Source organism: Apteryx rowi, unplaced genomic scaffold (genome assembly GCF_003343035.1).
Source record: "Apteryx rowi isolate R43461 unplaced genomic scaffold, aptRow1 scaffold_173, whole genome shotgun sequence".
Taxonomy (NCBI): Eukaryota; Metazoa; Chordata; class Aves; order Apterygiformes; family Apterygidae; genus Apteryx; species Apteryx rowi.
In genome coordinates, this window is record NW_020448008.1 from 204,743 (window position 1) to 223,796 (window position 19,054).

At 40.9% G+C, this 19,054-nt stretch overlaps 1 protein-coding gene across 1 annotated transcript in view; it reads left to right on the plus strand.

Moving 5' to 3' along the window:
• The first annotated feature begins 3,760 nt into the window (after positions 1 to 3,760).
• Positions 3,761 to 19,054, plus strand: part of LOC112963687 (cytochrome c oxidase assembly protein COX16 homolog, mitochondrial) — a 47,298-nt gene continuing 32,004 nt past the window's right edge. The window contains exons 1-2 of the mRNA XM_026060998.1: positions 3,761 to 3,919; positions 16,592 to 16,669. Of these exons, the coding sequence (XP_025916783.1) occupies positions 3,860 to 3,919; positions 16,592 to 16,669 (138 nt within the window). The 5' untranslated portion in view covers positions 3,761 to 3,859. The remainder of the gene's footprint in view (positions 3,920 to 16,591; positions 16,670 to 19,054) is intronic.

Sequence of the window (19,054 nt, forward strand, 5' to 3'; positions counted from 1 at the left end):
ATGTATGTTTGACTTTCCTTTTTAGTTTGTGTGTGTGGTGGCTTGTTGACATGTTCAGAAAACTTAAGTAAAGCACCTCCACTGTACCCGTGATTAATGGAGAAGAGGAAAGCAAGTAATCATCAGTGTTGCATTTTCCAAAATGTTTTAAATTACTCTTTCTGTTGAGGCAGCAGGTGCCCCATTCCACTTTGTTAAAAGGGGAGCTTTCATTCTCCCAGTTCCACTCTGCCATTCCCACAGGGTACCAGCACATGGCAGAGCCTTTGGCTGCAGTAATACATGAAAATGTCACAGCTTGTGCCTGGAGGATACTTTTCTTATGTACTCTTATCCCCAAACTTCAGCACTCTACAGCTGTGCATGTGGCTGTGGCTGAGAAGCGCTTGAGAGGATGACAGGGCACACACAATTACAATCAGGAATGAATGACTTACGGTTCTGAGTCTCAGAGTAGACTGTCCTTTAATGCTGTCATAGCTACCTAGTTTTCAAGAGGCTATAAAAGCTTCTGCATCTGTTGGTTTAGTATTTTATTTTAGTGATTAATTCTGGTAGTCTCTGGTTGCAGGCTAAATGGGGCTGTTCTTTGTGGGGTTATGCTTCTTATGGCTGTGTCTGTGTCCCACAATTGATTAATCTGGCTGCCTAGGGAGAGGAGAACTCATAGTGCAGCCTTTCCCAGGGCCCATCTGCAGGCTCTCTCCTCTATCCAGTCGTCATTACAATTTTTGAGCTCTTTACTCCTCTGTCACACAATTGAAATGAACCAGGGAATCCAGTGTGATTCGGATGAGGGATAACAATGCAAGCAAACAGACAGTATGACCCTGGCAGCCTTATTTCCTTAGGAAACCAGACAAAATGAAACACATCATTGTTAGTGGCTTGACCTTGAGGACTGCTTTCATCAGTGAGCTTTGATGGAAAGTTCAAAACTACAGAAGGAGGATAGCCCTCAGTGAAGGTGTGTGTTCACCTACAAAAGCTAGTGGGGACTGCATGTGTGTAGCTTAACCATGTTGGGACAACTTGCTTTTTGCTACAAGCAAAGATTCAGCTGGTTATGTTCTGGTTATCCACTGGGTGAATATTAACACAGCCCTCAGGACTCACTAGGGTGCATAGCTAGGAGTTGCATATGTTTCTCTCCAATGGCACCCTCAGTGCTTATCAATCCTAACAGCAACGTCCCCTGCTATTCCAGTCCTGCTTTCCTTCCCAACCCTGCCAAGGCATCACAATTGAAAGCTGCAGAAGCCGCTTGCTTTTCTGACAAGCCTCCATCCCAGATGAGGCCCTCAGTTCTGCAGGCTGGCTTTTGAGATGTGTGAGGGGAGCTGAAATCCCTAGGTCTGATGAGAGTCAGTGCAGCTGAACCAGGCAGCATTTGAATGTGTTTTTGCAGAGGGTCAGATTTTGTCTTTGACTCCCACTTTGCCCAAGCCAAGTTCTTCCACCAAATAATCACCCTGCTGAAGCACTTTTATCGTTGATCACAGAATCACTTCAGAACACAGAAAATTTTCAAGAATTTGAGTCAAGGGATCTCACTGGAAGGTCACGKTTTTTTCAGGAGTTCAACACAAAACAGATAGGTATGTTCAGTGAGGCTATTAACCCCACATATTTGAAATACATCTCTGTTGCTGGAAGTCTTTACATAGTACGTATGTATGTGCAATGTTAATCTTCTCTGGTCCCCAAATCACAGTATCTAGAGCTCACTGAATAAGAAAAGGCAATCCTCACCTTGCTGACAGATGGAACAGCACTCTCTTCACTGCTGGGAACACTGCAGCAACTATCAATGCTCACATGGATTTTTCTTCATTATGCACAGCATGAGCCTTTGTTTCATCCCAAACRATTCTCTGCAGGCTTTTCCTTTTTTTTTTTCTTTCCTGACAACCATTCTCTGTCACCTGGCTCTATCTGGGGAAACGTGTTCTTTCTTTCACTTTCAAGATTTTTGAAGGGAGCCTCTCCTGAGGGACTCCCTGTGATAAACCATCTGGCCACGTGGTAGCACTGAGCTCCCTCTCAGCCTTGGGGTTATCTGGAGAGTCTTTTTCTCTCTAGTCTTTTGTTGTTGTTTTCTAATTTCTGTGGCTTCAAAGGTGTCTGTACTGACAGAAAACTCTGCTCCCTCTCTGCATACACACATCCAAAAGGAACTTTATCTTAGTAGGATACTTCAGGGTCAGGCCTGAGTTACTGCAGTTTTGTGGACGGTGCTTTCATCTCATCTTTAGGGACTATGCTGTACTGAGTAACTATTTTCACTGTCCTAGAATACAGACTGAACTACCAGTCATTAATGCAATATTACATTTTCTTTAATATAATACCAGAGTATATCTATACAATGGTTTGTGATATTAGTAATAAGGTCTTCATAGGTGCCAAAATAATCAACACTAAGAATAATAGTGTAGTGCTTAGCAGCCTCCAAAGGCAAGAATGCCACTGTGCTAGGTGTGGTACAAGCACATAGCAAGAATAGGGTGTCTGAACAAACAAGTTTCCAGGAGGAATAAAGAGCGGGCAGATTTCATTCCACATGCCATAGGTGACAAATAAATAAATAGGAGCAGAAATCTCAGAGGGGCTGCAGGTAGTCCGGGCTTGGCAACCATGGAGCCAGATCATTTCAAGTCTCACTTCCCCTTTCAACATTCACAGACTGTTACTAGCATCTCCTGGCTTTAAATCCTAGCTGCTTACTTATGCAGCAGATGCTGTGGTTCCAGACCCACCCTTTCTTTCCCATGGATACAGTGAAAGCTGCGTATGACCTAAGCACTCAGCTATGCCAGGTGCAGGACATGGGGATGCGCTCCCCAACCAAGCCTTCCATGTTTCTCCTGAGAAAAGCCACTAGGGGGGATGAAATTGTCCATAAGTCCATGGACTGCACTGTGTTACCATTAGGTACCAGCACGCATGCTGTGTATGCTCAACAAAAGTCCTTTAATTCAAACAACTTTTGCGATATGTATATGTAGATGCATGTGTATAACACAGAGAAGTCCAGTAAGTATTCTGTGGCCTTTTTTAATCAATAACTTTAAAAACTTTTAAAGCACAAACCCTCCATATTCTTGCCTAGTCTGGCAGAATGATGATTAAAAGAGACCTGCCTCCAAACAGGAAAACTGTGAGATGAAAACAGGAGTCAGTTAGAAATTAGCGTAAATGCCACTCATTTGAGCAAACCCATTCCAGAAGTGAATGCCCTGGCCCAGGAACAATGTTCAAATTGTACCTGAAATTTCCTGGAGTTTTGACAGGACTTAAATCTGGGGACCTGCTTCAGTTCGTTATAACAAAATGAGGCGCTCACAAAGCTCGTGTTCAAAGAAGCTTCTCGTAGCGCAAGGGAGGCCAGAGACGGCAGGGTCTGATGCGGGCACATTTGGGCACACAGCGTAGGCCCAGCTACAGCGCCCCTCACGGAACAGCGAGGGGAGGCTGAAAGCTGCTGCTGCTGCTGCTGCTGCTGCTGCTGCTGCTGCTACATGTCGCCCCGCCGCCCCCTCGCACAGGCATTTGGCGAAGGGCCTGGCAGCAGCGCTTCCAGCCGGGGCGGTGGAGAGCGCGGCCGCGGGCTGCCAGGTGCGTTGCGCGACACGGAGGAAGAGGAGAGAGGCCGCAGAGGCTCAGACGCAGCGGGGGAGGAGCAGCTCCGCCCCAGCCGCGGGGACCGCTGGCCACAGCGGAACCAGGGTTCTGCGGGCACGTTGCCCCAGCGCGGGGAGGACCGCTGTGGCGGGAGAACTCGCGCTCTTCCGGAAGTGCTAGGGAAGGGGCCGGAGGCTTGAAGGAGCCGCTCGGGGCCTATGGATTGGGAGGGCTCATGGAGCGGCTCCGCAGGCTGTGGAGGGGCAGGACGATGACTTTCGGGATCCCCCTGTTGGTGAGCAGCGCGGGGCGGGCGCGCCGGCGGCGGGGAGAGCGGGGGGAGGCGGTGGCCGGCCGGCAGGGGGCGGCGCGTGCCCGGCGCCGCGGCCGCCTCCCGCGGGGGGCGGGGAGGAGGCGGGGGCGTGGCCGAGCGAGAGCCCCGCCCCGCGGCTTGTGGCGGCGCCGTGCGGCCGCAAGACCCACACCCTGCTCCCTCCCCCCCGGGGCCGCGTGCGACGCGGAGCCGTTGGCGCTGCCGTTACCGCCCTCAGCCACGCCCCAACGGCCGGGAGAGCCCGCCGCGCCGCGCGCGCAGAGCGTGTTGGTGGTTTTCCTTCAAATGCTGCTTATGTGTCTGTGTAAACTCCTTAGCTGTTTAGCTGCGTGTAAGCCCCAACTGCACAGTTTATCTGCTAATCTGTACGTTCAAAGAAGGGGAAAGATTTTATGAGTTAAATGAYTTCATAGGTTATAGCTACAGTTGGGATCAAAGTGATAGGTAAGGCACGACGAGTTAGATAGTTGAGATCAGAAAAGATCTGAAGTCAGAGGGATAAAACAAAATTATAAAATAGACAGCATAATATAAAATAATTCACRCTTGTTTATACTAAATACTTATGCACACTAGAGGAAAAATTAACTCAGATGCTGTTAGTAAAAGCAGCAGTGAGGACAACTTGGTGACAAGATTCTGTTGATGCAATTCATGTCTTTTTTCTCTTTAAACAATTTGTTCATAAAAAGTAAGAAAATTTGAAGGTGGACAAAGAATAGGGCAAAGATAAATCCACTATTTTCAATACTGTTTTAGAAATTAATGGCATCCTCAAATTTTGAACAGCACATCTCAGAAAAATTAAATGGTCCAAAGAATGACAGTGGCACAGTGGCACCTATTAAAATTAGGACTATCCTATTTTAAGTATGCATTGAAAAGGTTGTTTATTTTAAAGTGATATAAGTAAGTCACATGACTGAAGTCTATAGAAAAAGGTACATTAGTGGAAATATAAATTGAACACATCTATCTTAAAATACTGATAAAGGCACTTGTAAGAAATGAAAACTAATAAAATAACTGTATTATTATAAAAAACAACTGTATGAATCATTTGGATCAGCAAATCCAATCCCTGGTATTGCAGACAACCTTGTCATGTAACACTTTCAAAAACTGACCAGGCACAATGTTAAAGCTGTTTAGATATCCTACTGCATGCATGTATACCTGAAAGACTGTCCAGAACTTTGCTTCTTTGATGATTTGAATTAAATTAGCTTGTTCTCTTAATTTTTTATGCATATTTTTTGAATGTTCTGATGCTATTTAGTTTAATAATATCCTGCTTGGATGTTTAAGGCTGGATGTATTTTTAGGTCACAGTCCTGTTCTTTGCCAGATTATTATGGACTCTTCTTTTGAGCTTCACTTCTTGTCTTTTAAAAGGAGGAGAACCCAAGCAGTTTAATACTGTTCAGCCCAATTTAACTCTGTAAAGGATTTGGAAAAACATTACATGATTGAGTTGTAGGTACTTAGAATGTGATGATCTGGTGGGGAAAAAAGTCACCATAGTTTTGCAATCATATATCAGATTAGATATTTGATAGGTTAACTGGTGTAAGTAGGTGAGGAAAAGCAAATTGTGCTAGATCTTGACTTTGATAAAGCTTCTGACCTTACCTTCCCCATGAAAATTATACATTGGAGAAAGTATGGCAAAGATGTACTTCTTATCATTTGTGTTCTCAAACAGTTGAGACAATGTTATAAAATGTAGTTATTAATTGTCTTCCAAATTGAGAAGGCATCTTATGTGTTGTGGCTCCTGGAAGAATCTGTCTTGGGCCTGCTTCTCTTGAATATTGCAATTGACAACTTGGATGATGGCATAAATTTTATGGGTGATACTGTAAACAGCTTGGTAGATCTGATCAGAAGAATTTTGACAAAATGTCTGAAATTAAGATGAAATACAGCAAAGACACATGTAAAGAGCTAAATTTAGGAAGAAGAAAAATATGTGAAAGAATAGGGAATAATTGTAGGTAGCAGGAATGCAGGAGAGAATTTGGATTGTAATGTTGTGAAAAAATAGAAATGTCATTATAAGATACAGAAACTGATGTAAAAAGTAAAATAAAACATGGAACTCTCTTCCAGTCTACTCAAAAGTTGTCAGCTGGAGTTATTTTCCAGCTTTGTGGTGCCATTGTAAAGAAGATGATGACAAACTCTGGAAAGTCTAGAGGAAAGCAACATAAAAGGTGTAGAATGCATTCCAGCAATGAGGGGATGCTTGAAGGACTTAAGTATATTTTAGAGAAATTTGAGAAGTTCAGTACAGCTCTTCATGTATAGAGGACTGTGATTGTTTTTCGTATCCTGTGAAAGAAGTACCAAAATAAATCAATGTTAGTTCAGACATTAGCAAAATATTTCTTTTTGTTAGGATGCAGCACTCATAATCCATACTTCCGAGTTTTTAAGAAGAGGTCAAACAACCATCCGTCAGAGATATAGATATACTCAGTTCTGCTTCAGTGCTGGAGCTGGGACTTCAATTTTTCAGTCCAAAGTATGTCTATGATTGTCCTTTTGCACGCACATGCGCAAATATGTATTAAGAGTATTTCCTCCTTTTTAGGGTAAATTAGCTTGATATTTTTTTCTATGTTCATTTGAGTTTGGTGCTGTTAGAATATTTAAGTGTAGAAGGGAATTTCTTAGTTGATCTGTAAAACCTCAAACCAACAACAGCTTTCAGAGTAAGATGTGTAAATCACAGTTTTCAGTCATGCTTTCTCAGAAGATAAGAGTGTTTTTTTATGAGTACCAACAGTACTGTGGGGGCTAGGAATTAAATCTGTCAGAAATCTTGATCAATGAGTGATGTTTTCTTTAATTCTGTAAACTTTGCACATAGGATATCTCTGCATGGCATAGCAGTATGCATGTAGGAGAGTGATGTAACCTGGCATGGAATATCTTAACAGCTTGAGTGCTACAGCGTGTGTAGTCCTAAAGCATGAAGATGATTACATCTGTGTGGATGTTGGGATGAACTCTAGTGACCTTATGGATGTATCTGTAAAACTTGCTGTTATGTTGGAGGACTGTACAGTCTCTGTGATATGATAACTTGTGCATCTTTGTGTCAGTTTCCTACTATGGTAATGTGAACTTTTTCCTTACCATCTGAAGCTTAACTTACAGGATGATTGGTTCTTTTTCAGAAGGAGAGCTTTAGTCACTGTTGCTTTATATTCCACAATCAACTGTGCCTGACCAAAAGGGTGTGTCTGCCTATGTCCTGTTATTGCTGTTACGCTTTTGTAAGATCCTGAGACAGCAAGGCTCTTTGGCATTGAAACTAGTGGATCTGGTGTCATACTGGTCCTCTGAGACACTGAACATGTAAGGTTACTTCTGCAGTGCGGTTAAAACATTTGAAGGTTGCTGGAAGTCATTTTTTAGGACAAGTATAAATTGTGACTCCAAATCATTGAGGAAACATGTTTAAGCTTCAAAACTGCAAACCAATAACAGTTTTTAAAATGTGTTAAAAGACACTATCTGCTGATCTCATATTTTCCAACACTTGGATTTGTGGTTCCATGTTTGTCCTGTTCCAGCCAAGGGTCTTTAAGACTCTTTAAGCTGCAAAAGGAACATACAAATGCAGTTTCAGTTTCACTGGAACACGTTGTAAGGGAAAAATAGAATCCTTAGGGTCTGAAGTGGCATTTTAGCAGATAGAAAATGTATTCTGTGGCTTGGTTGTTGATTTTTACTTCATTGCGCGCATAAAATAAATGTGTTTTGCTATATGTAGTGTTGTAAGTTTCAAACTTGCAGCATCTTGCAACAGTCTCTGTATCTATAGCTGTGGATTCAGTCTTCTTTTCATTTTGCTGTTTTTTTCCTCCTCCCACCCTGTAATGAACATGTTTTTAGAAATACTTCCCATGTGTATTTCCTTCTCCATCAGGATCTTGGCTTTGGTGTTTTAAGTGCTGTTCAAACTGTTGCCGTAAGAGAAGACTGGCTAGTTTGGAACTGCAGAAAATTTTTCTCTGAATAAACATGTTTCTAAAATCTGTTTCCATCAGCGTTTATGCACACAGACTGTACTAAATTGCCATCTACATTATTGCTTGAACAAGGCAAGCTTACTTCAATCAGCATTTCGCTCCTTGTGCATGATATATCCAGGACAAGAAGAAAGGTCAGACTAGAATGAAACACTAACAGTGCTGCAGCAATGTGGTCAGTGCTCCCAGGCACCATTAGGGAATGGCAGTGGCATCTCACACACTTGTTAATGAACCAGTTGTCTTAGTTTTTTTGACCAGAAGAAAGAAAAAAGCATCTCCTAGACATCAAAGAGCAACTCCACCACCTCACTTTCCTGGCCTGTCTTTCCTAAAAAGCACGTAGCCATCCATGACAGCACTCCAGTCATGCGAGCTATCCCACCATGTCTCTGTAATGGCAATGAGATCATGGCCCTGCGACCGCACACAGATCTCTAGTTCTTCCTGTTTGTTCCCCATGCTGCGTGCATTGGTGTACAGGCATTTCAGAGAGGTGATCGAGCATGCAGGTTTCCCAGGAGGGGTAAAAGAGGGTCCTCCATAGCCACATCCCACACGCACTTCCCTGGCTGCATTCACCTGCTGGAGGCATCCTGACTTGAGCTCTCTTTTGCCAGCTACCCTGGCACTATAACTCTCCCCTTCCCCCGTCCTTCCTAGTTTAAAGCCCTCCTTACCAGGTTGGCCAACCTGTTGGCAAAGACCCGCGTGCCCCACTTTGTGAGGTGGATCGCATCTCTTGCCATCAGTTGTCGATCTTCAGACAGGGTCCCATGGTCGTAGAAACCAAAACCCTGTTGCCAACACCAGCGGCACAGCCAGTCGTTGACTTGGAAAGTCCGTCTCCTCCTCCTCTCATCCATCACATCCATCCCCCTCACTGGCAGGATTGAGGAGAAGATGACCTGGGCTCCCAGACCCTTGACCACCATCCYCAGAGCTCTGAAATCCTGCTTAATGGTCTCCAGTTTGCCCTTGTGGCCAAGAAGGCCAATGGTATCCTGAGGTGCATCAGGAAGAGTGTTGCCAGCAGGTCGAGGGAGGTGATCCTCCCCCTCTACTCAGCCCTGCTGAGGCCCCATCTGGAGTACTGCGTCCAGTTCTGGGCTCCCCAGTACAAGAGGGATGTGGCACTACTGGAGCAAGTGCAGTGAAGGGCTACAAAGATGATGAGGGGACTGGAGCATCTCTCTTATGAGGAAAGACTGAGAGAGCTGGGCCTGTTTAGCTTGGAGAAGAGAAGGCTGAGAGGAGATCTTATCAATGTGTACAAGTATCTGAAGGGAGGGTGTCAAGAGGATGGAGCCAGACTCTTTTCAGTGGTGCCCAGCGACAGGACGCGAGGCAACGGGCACAAACTGAAACACAGACAGTTCCATCTGAACATGAGGAAAAACTTCTTCACTGTGAGGGTGACAGAGCACTGGAACAGGTTGCCCAGAGAGGTGGTGGAGTCTCCTTCTCTGGAGATATTCAAAACGCGCCTGGATGCAATCCTGTGCAACGTGCTCTAGGTGACCCTGCTTGAGCAGGGGGGTTGGACTAGATGATCTCCAGAGGTCCCTTCCAACCTCAGCGATTCTGTGATTCTGTGATTGCCTGTAAAAGCCCACTAGTATTACATCTGTAGCCTAGAAAAGCAATAAATACAAAACTATTTTTAGAATTTTAAAACAGTTGCTTCCAATCAGTGATTCACATACTGTCACTGTTAATGTTTCTATGACTTGTATTCTAAATATTGCTTAAGTTTATGGTGAGATATGTCCTCATTTTCTGCTGTGCTTCTGCTTTGCATCTATTCATCTGTGTGCATTTGAATCCACAGTGGAGTGTGGAACTGTTCCAGACAAAACCATCCTCTGAACTGTCTGTGCCAGAGTGGAAGCCAGCATGCTCAAGCTGAATGGGCTTCTGTGGATTCTAGTTTGTGCAGTCTGAATTAGCTGACTTCCATCTTTCAGTTGACTGTCAGGTCTTCAAATTTTTGAGCTTATCTTTTGAATCAATGAATTCTTTATTTATTTTTTTTAATTCTTAATCTTTGAGTACTATTTTCCAGATAAACTTTTGATGAACAAATAGGCACTTTTTATACTTCAGATTTCCCCTCTGTTTCATTTTAAAATAAAAAATGTATTCATGTTGTTTAATGCTGTTAGAATGGACTAATCTGACACTTGGGGGACTGAAGTTCCCTTCTGAGCCTCAGAAAAGAAACATAAACACAGACTTCCCTATTTTCCACTCCATATGTATAGTCCTGCTGTAAGTCTCCACCTTCTTCAGGCACAAGTGAATGTAAAGATATAAGGTTAATATTAATTGTATAGTACATTCAGTCTTCAGCCCCTGTCCAGCACTGTCAACGGGGAGGTATTTCTTGACCAGTAATAGTCTCTTTTTGTGTTTCTTAATGTAGATATGAGTTTATCGTTGTTTTAACAAAGACCATCAGGTTGCCCTCACATGAAAACAGTTTCTCATCACAGTGTACTTTGACTAGATTTGAACCTATGAGTAATGGGAATGGTATTTTTTATAAGAAATAGAACTTTAACTTTTTAGAATGTTATGAAGAAAGGGATAGTGGTATTCAGAAACTGCAGCTTGACCGCTATAACAGACTTGGTTTTCAAACAGCTGCAGCTGCTGAGTGAAATTCCCTTGTCATCTGACCAGTCCAAGTACCCTATGTGATGCAAAATGACAACACTGTGGCTGAAAATGCCCATTTTTGCTAGTTCTCACACTAAGGAACATGTGGGTTGCTGTCTCTTCTGCATTGTTCTCAGATTGGTTTATACTAAATGCATTTTCTGCACTTTGCAACCTGTTATGAAATGGACATTTTAATGAACAAGGGTTTTGTTTCTTCCTAGGACATGGAATAGTAGCACTGAAAGTATATGACCTGTTTCTGTTTTACTTTGTGGCCTGTAGCCATTCATATTTGCAATCTTCAGGCTCGCTGCTTTGAACATACATTGTATTGATCCAGATAACCTGATACCTTGAATCAAGTTTAATGCTCTGCACAAAGTTCCATATTCTATAAAACTACATTATTCTGCTCCACCATGCTGTTATCAGTGGCTCTGGTTTATACCAGCTGCTCTCCTGGGGTTGCCAGCATGGTATCAGAGTGGTCATATATTGGCATATTTCATTTGCTGTTTTTGCCGTGTAATGCAGTTCAGTCCTTCTGCAATTTGTGGATTCTATCATACACATAAGTCAGTGCATTCTCATATTTTGTCCTGTATTTGAATCAAATCAGTATTAAGGCATTTGTAGTTTTTGTTTTGTTTTTCCCCCAAAGGAGGCCTCTGACCTGAACTGAAAATAATTTCCATCTGCTGCAGAAAAGAAGGAAGAGGACACCCTCTTCTGCTTGGGGACAGGGGGTTAAGGGGAGGGAGGATTTAGTAAGTTTCTGAGAAAAGCCTCTGCACTGTTTTATCCCTTCTTAGCAGTTTCAGCGTTAGAACCAAGTGTGGAAATGGCTGTGGAAAATAAACACTGAGAGTTAGGACTCTGAGGGGGACACTTCAGGTCAGAGTTACTTGCCTAGGTCTTTTGTGGGACTGGCAGTTTGCAGTGCTGCTGCCCAAGCTGCTTTATTTAGGGAATAAATAAGAGACTTCAATCTTCTCAGCATTCAAATTGGCATCTTTCACCAGCCCTGAACTGCATATATGACAGTTCTTTAAAAAGAAAACCCCCAAAACCTTTTAACTGTGATCACTGCAAACTAAAAATTATTCACATGACTGTTATGGTTTTGAAGCTGCATGATGACTAGCTGGAGGGTTTTGCTGCAGCCATACTGAAGAAGAGGCTAGAAAATTACCGTGTTCCTTCTCCAGTGATATATATCATAGTGTTTTCCTGCTTTCTTTCCACCAATGCATAATCTGTGTTGCCAGCACTGAATATTGTGATATGATTAATTTAGGGATTTATGACAAAGGGAATGTAATTTTGTAATCTGGCTTTCACAATCAGTGCTACAGCAGGAATGAGTCTCTCTAGCAACAGGGATGCTGTAATACAGCAAATGGCTAGTGATGCCAGAGAAATAGTTTCTTGTTATTTTGTTAACCTAAGGGGCTGAAGATGACTGCTTCAGATTATGCAGGAAACTAAAAAAGCAGGGATCTGCTGTAAATGCAGGCTCTTGTGGGCTTCTTGGTGAACAGCTCATTGTAGTTGGTGACAAACACAAGCATTCCCCATCCTAAGGTGCATCTAAGTTATCAGTCTGATGCCATCCATGACTAATTACGTAACCTACATCCCGATGGAGAAGTGAACAAATAGAATTTTTAGAAGAATGTTATTAAAGAGAATTTTATGTCAGTTTTTTTTTTTACATAAATCATTTATTAAGGTTGCTGATTGTATGTGACAGATGGTCCTCTTATGTCACATCCTATCTTTCATTTTATTTTGCAACATGCAAGTCTTCCATGTGTGCATAATTACATTACAACATTGTGAAGGGGGCTGTGCAGTCACTGAGACATAAAGGAATAATCCAGTGGTGAGGTCTTTGATGGGGGGTTGTGCTAGCAGTACTGTCAAGCTGTTTGTGCTAAATAGTGTTAAGTGCTGGCTAGGTAAACTTCAGTGTAAAGAAAAAAGTGAAAACATACTATTGCTTTAGCCATCTGCTGAATGCATTCAAATAACTAGATAGATGATGTTAATTACATAATAACATTTCTTCTTTCCATATTCTGTACCATATAAAACAGTAGCCATTCCCTCACAGTAAAGAGTGCAGGTATATCTGAACCTTCCAGGTTGGGTAGTCTTTAGATGTACAAGTCCTGTCATTTTATGAAGTAAGCCAGGTTTCTGTATGATTCTAACACTGGAATGAAGAAAAATACATCCTAATATTCATTATATGTAGAATTACTCCTCCGCTTTCAGTTAACTGGAGTATTAACTTGTGTCCAACTTCATTACAACTTTTTCAGCCTGATTGTTTTATTTGTATTTCATTCTGAATAGCTTCTGCTAGGATTTGTCCTGTGTTTTTGTCTGGACTAGTGGATGGAATGTACTGGACTTCGCTTTTGTCCGTGGCTTAAAGTGAGATCTTGGGCAAATTCATCCACTATACTGCTTTTTTAACTTCAGAGTGTTTATCAAAGGATTTAGAAATTGTTATCTCCATCTTACAAATAGGGAAACCAGAAATATATGTGATACGTACAGAATATATAAAGCTGACAAGCTAATAATGTTGCTGGAATGTTTCACTTGAGGCTTATCACACTTCTGATTATTCTGACCGCTGAATCTTAATGTTTCATTGTTGTTTGTATGTGTGTATTCTTACATAAAATACAATTAACGTAAATGAAGGTAATGAGGACATCTTCCCTCATAATGCAAAGGAGAAAGGAAACACTTAAACCAAGGGTAACATTTCCACTCAACAAATTATGTCACCAAGACCTGTATTACCTTTAATACTATTATAGTTGCATAAATTCATTGATGCCCCCTTGTTTTATCTTCATTTCTTTTTAATGGCCTTTGAACACAGTTTTCAAAAATATAATTGATTGAATAGCTGTCCATTGCTGTTACAGCTTGTGTAGATCAAGGCAATTCATGTTCAGTGTTGTCAGCTAACTGCATTGATGTGCTGTTGGCTGGTTAAAAGTGTTGCATATAACTGATTCTGATACCCTTTTGCAATAAAATCTTAGACATTATGTTTGGTTCTTCAGAACTTTGGTCAAATAAGATTTTAAAACATTATTTATATTTTTATGCATATTCTGTGCTTTTGAAAATTATGCTGTATCATATAATCTTAATCCTGATCTTCCAGCATTACGCTGTTTAATATTTTAGCGACATTTGTAATTTATGACAGCATTGATGTGCTTTGACTCTGATACAGCTGAACTGATGTTTCATTGTAATATAAATCACCCATTGCAGTAAAGTGTAAAGGCATCCATACTGATGTGCATGTTAAGCGAAATGTGCAACTTGCCAGGCTATGAAGACTGCTTATGGGGTATGAAGAGCAAAAGTAAATCAGAATCTAAGCTTTTTGTGCCTTTAGTAGTATAAAGGTGGTGTGAGTAATATTACAGTTTCAGGCCAAAACCTGTCCTAAGGAACAGAGGTGTATGCGTATCAACTTCTTTATCATTTGTATAGTTAACAAATGTGAAATGCAGTATATAATAAATTGTTGCTGTCAAAAAGTGACAGGATGTGATGAGATAAAATACCTAGAGTAGGACATGACTTACTTCATGCAACAACCTTGCATGGTTTTAAATGGTCAAAGCTAAAGAATGTGGTAATTCTTTATTAATTGGGAAGTGACTTCCCTAAGCGACAGTGTATCTTTTCATTATGTTAAGTAATAGCTGGGTTATGAGGAAAAGGACAGTCTTCCATCTGTTCATATTGCATTTCAGAATGGTATACTTGATGCAAGTTTGTTGTTGGGCAAACTATTTTTTAATGGGTATCATGAGCAATTACTGCTTTCTACCTAGTTTAATAGCTGTGTACTGAAACCCTTTCTAGCGCAGCTGCTATAGCCATTCTTTGAAAACATGCTAATATACACAGAGACGATAAACTACAGTTGGTGACAGCTGTAAGATTTTCTATACTACTTCTGATTTCTGTTTGTTAGGGCATGAAGTTAGTTATGTTAACCCTTAGTCTGTTTATTAGCATAGTACTCATTAGCAAGTAAAGAAGACCAGTTAAAGAAAATTTATGCTGAGATGTCAACCATATTAGGATTCAATTACTGCCTGATCCTTGAGACTTTCAGCATTTTGTGTTACCATATCTGCAGCTGAAAAATCTTCTGCTTTGATTAAATAAATCTTGAGTAATATTCAGGTTCCTTTTAACTATTTTAAAGATTTTCATTTTCTGTTTCCTGTTACTCTTTGTTATCAAAATACAGACATATGGGGAAGAGATTTTTTTTCTTTTATATTAATACCTTCTTTTCAATTCTGTATTTTGGTGATTGAATGTTTGCAAGAGCATCATTAATTCTTTGAATAGTGATGGTACTAGTATGGTGCCAATTTGGGGTAGGTCAAATTTGTAATCACTAAAAATTACTTGCTACCACATGATGTTTTTCTGATTGGCTTTTTGAAGTTGTAGTCCTGTGACCTAGCAGCTAGATGTTCGTATCACAAAATTTTGATCTGTTTGTTTCTAATTGTCAGCTACATTCTCAGCCTTATCAAAATGGCCAAGGCAGAAAGAGTTTGCGGAACCTTTAATGCCTGGCTGCTGGTCAAGGGTTCCCTACTGTGTGAACAGAGAACATTAGTTTCTGGGGTACCAACCTGTAGGCTTTGTGAGGCTTTGTGGCTTCACTGACATGAACTTGGGATAGCATGCTGTTTGGAAAGAGCATACATTTTGACTTTCTGTGCAGCATAGTTATAACAGTTACTGAACACAGGCTGTTGCTATAAGCCTTACACATTTCATGTAATTAGCCAACATTCTGTAGAAAACACCTACCAGTTGCAGCAACAGCCTGTAATGAAGGAACATAACAGCAATGTGGTATGATAAAATAGGGTGKTTTTTTTATAGTTCAGGTCCTTAGAGATTCCTCATGTTTCCACCTTCCTTAGATGTGCAACTCTTTGAAGCCTTTTGGCCTTCTGTGCATCTGCCGGGGGCCTTAACAGAGAACAGCAGACGGAGCCTGTCATATCAGAGCAAGAGCATGAGCCCCAATTCTTCAACACAATAGCTAGATTTTTAAGCAAATTTCTAAGTCCTTAATGGTGTTTGTTAACAATACTCGATCTTTTGGTTGATCTGTGCATTTTTAATGATAAAGATACAGTGACAGTTTTATGATATCCCTCTGTCATAAGAAAGAATAGTTTAATGAATTTTTTATTCAGATTTGAAATTCTGCCTTCCCCCATTTTTCCCTTTATTATTATTTTTCATAAGCTTCACAGGTGTGGAGGGAATTGCAAGGCAGCTAATGAGGCAATAATAAAGATGCAGGTGCACTGGATTTGATTTCTTAGCCTACATGATAATGTGTCATTGAACCACAGTTCCAATCAGATAGTTTGTTTCAGAAGCTTAATTGTATCTTTTATGTACAGACATCAGTGTAAGTCAACATGGTGTTGTTACTGCCCCACTAAAGTTTGAAAATGGTGAGAATAAATCCCATGGCAGTGAGGTAAAGGTTCCTGTGCTGCAGTTATGTCAGGAAGCCATATGGGAAGGTAAGAAAAAAAAAAAAAAAGGGGTGGGGGAGGAAGCCCCTAGAAAATTTGAGTCATAAAGCAGCTCTTTCTGTATGAGAGAGGATATTTGTGAAATCTGTAGGTCCAGAGAGTGTAAGAGAGCCCTGACATCCCAGCTACTCCCCTTTCTCTTATACATGTATTCCACTGAGGTTATTATCTTTAACTCCTGGTGTTCTGTTGGAAGAATAGTAGGGTCCCTTGTAAATGCAGTGGGTCAGTATGCAAAGCGTTTATTTTATTTTTTTAAATAGTCCAGGCACATCTGTTTTTATTTTATTGTTTTTCAGCTGTACCTTGTTGGTGGATCATTTGGACTCCGTGAATTTGCTCAGATAAGATATGATGTCCACAAACTTCATGGCAAGGTAATTAAAATGGTTTTCCTTATTTTTCATATATACTCTGATTTGTAAAGAATTGCGAGAACAAGCAACATATTGGTATTGGGGATTTGCTTTTCACCACTGGGCCCAGGTCTATAGCTGGGTCTCTTGGGCAGTGAGTAGTGTAGATAACAATAAAGAGGTTGAAATGATGATAGATCTTTTTACTGTCTGTGAAACCGATGAACATCAGTAGTGCAAAAGTTCTGTCCCTTCAGTTGATTAAAAGTGTCAGTTCTGAATCCAGAAAAAGGAGGTGTGTCACATTTAGAATGAGGTTATTACAAAGATTTCATACGTGATTTAGACTAAGAAAACAGCGGTATTTTAAAAGGTGCCCGATAATGTTTCAATTCTGTTTTCAAACAACACTTGTCATCTGAAGTAGACAAGGTTAAAAATGGGTTAGTGGAGATGGCCAGTTGTTGGTGGTAGGTAGCCATGGTCTACTTGAAAAGATGGCTTTGAGTTGCCAAAGATAAACAAATGCCTTAATATTGTGCTCTACCCTGTTCTTTAAGCTTTATGCAAGAAGCAGGAGCTGCCTTCTCCTACCAGTCTTCATCAAGTCTTTACGCAGCATGCCAAAATGAAAAAGCCTTCCCTCATGTCACAAGGAAGAAGCCTCTCTTTAAATGAACTGGAAACCTTCTGACTGGGGGAAATAGCTTCCTTACAAGTGCTACTTAGGCTTCCAGGGCCCTTGTTCGTATTCTGAATTGAATGCAACAACTTAGCATTGATATGACCTAGCTGACTAGTAGTGACCTAATCTTGTTGCATCTGATTAAGGTTCCAAATTGTTTATGAAATTTTCTGGAAAGAGCATGTCATTTCAGCAAGAAGTAATATTGATTTGCTTTCTCTAACATTTTAATATCCGAGTCTTCCATTGCTGTGCAGAGAGGCTTTCTGTTTTCCATTTTGCTGCCTTTCAGATGTCATGGAGCTATGAGATACAAGGCCCTTTGGTTTTTAAAGGTCACACAGCATTTCATATAAAAAGTCTTCGTGTGGAATTCCAGACAGGATGCTTAAGAGGTCCATTACAGTGTTTGTAACCGATGGAGGAGTGGGCTTACTGTGGCTTTCTACTTTCTTCAGGTTTGTCAAATCCTGAGCTATTCAGGGTTTGGAAAACCCCTTGCTTTATCTTAGACACTTGTAGTTGGCCACCAAGTTCATTTAAATACTCTTCATTTTCTTCGGGTTGTGTACCTAACTATGGCCTTTGCAGCACCATGTGGCCCATTCATGCTCACAGCCCTGTATTTGGCGTAGCCTGGAAGAGAGGGGAGAGTAATCTTACTGCTCTTTTCTCCAGTGCTGTCTTCTGAGAAGTTATTCTCTGCCTGTCTTGGGCTTTTTGGCATAGTTGGACCCTTTACGTTTTTCTCAAACTAGATGGGGACCACAGCAGGGGCAAGAACTTGCCTGTTGTGTTTTTGTCGGTTCCTTGGTCAGATTCATGCTCTGAGAATTGGCTTCCATGATCTGCAGTATGTCCACAGCCCATAGAAAACCATGGTAATAGTTGTGCTTGTTCAGATATATGAGGCTCCTTGTCCCAGCGTTTATAATCAAGGGAGGCATCATTGAATTAGTAGTAAATGAAAGCTCTGAGGGAAAGCTACTACACCCTGGAGTTCTTAAACCCTGAACATCTAAAAGAGGACAGCTGGATTCTACTATAGCTTGTATTACTTAAGGGCTGCAATGTCTCTTTTGTCTTTTCTTTTTCTTTCCATTATTATTTTATTTAGGAGTAGATGGAAGTTAAATAGAGGACAATGCAGTATTGACTGAGAACTAGCAACACCAACATTGGCCTAGTTATAGACAGACAAATCAAAGCTGTGTGTTCTGTTTCTATGTTCATAAAAATAGTTAAGAACCATTCTAATTCATAGACAGGAGAAGAGATTTGAATATATTGCAACTGATAAAGAGAAGCAAACCTGGTAGAAAATGTCACAAAACTCAGGAAAAGAACAGTGATCAATGTAATTTAAAACAATATTGAAAATCCTGATGGTCGTAGCATCTGTTTGTCACTGTTTACGATATATTTTTGTGTTAAATAGAGTATTTTGTTATATAACACACTTAGACCAGCATAAGTCCTTATCAGAAAAGGAAGGGACAAGCACTCATTTTGAGGGGATGGGCAGTAATATGCAAATTGGAATAGACACAATAAAATAAATAGGATTTTTTGTTACAGTTGCTCCTTTGGAATAATAACAAAGCTTAATTAAGTGACACTTTTCCTATAAAGAGCTCAAAAGGTTTTCACAGAATTTAAATGAATTAAACTTCATAGCCTCACTGTCAGAAAAAACAAAATTATTATTTCCATTTTACTGC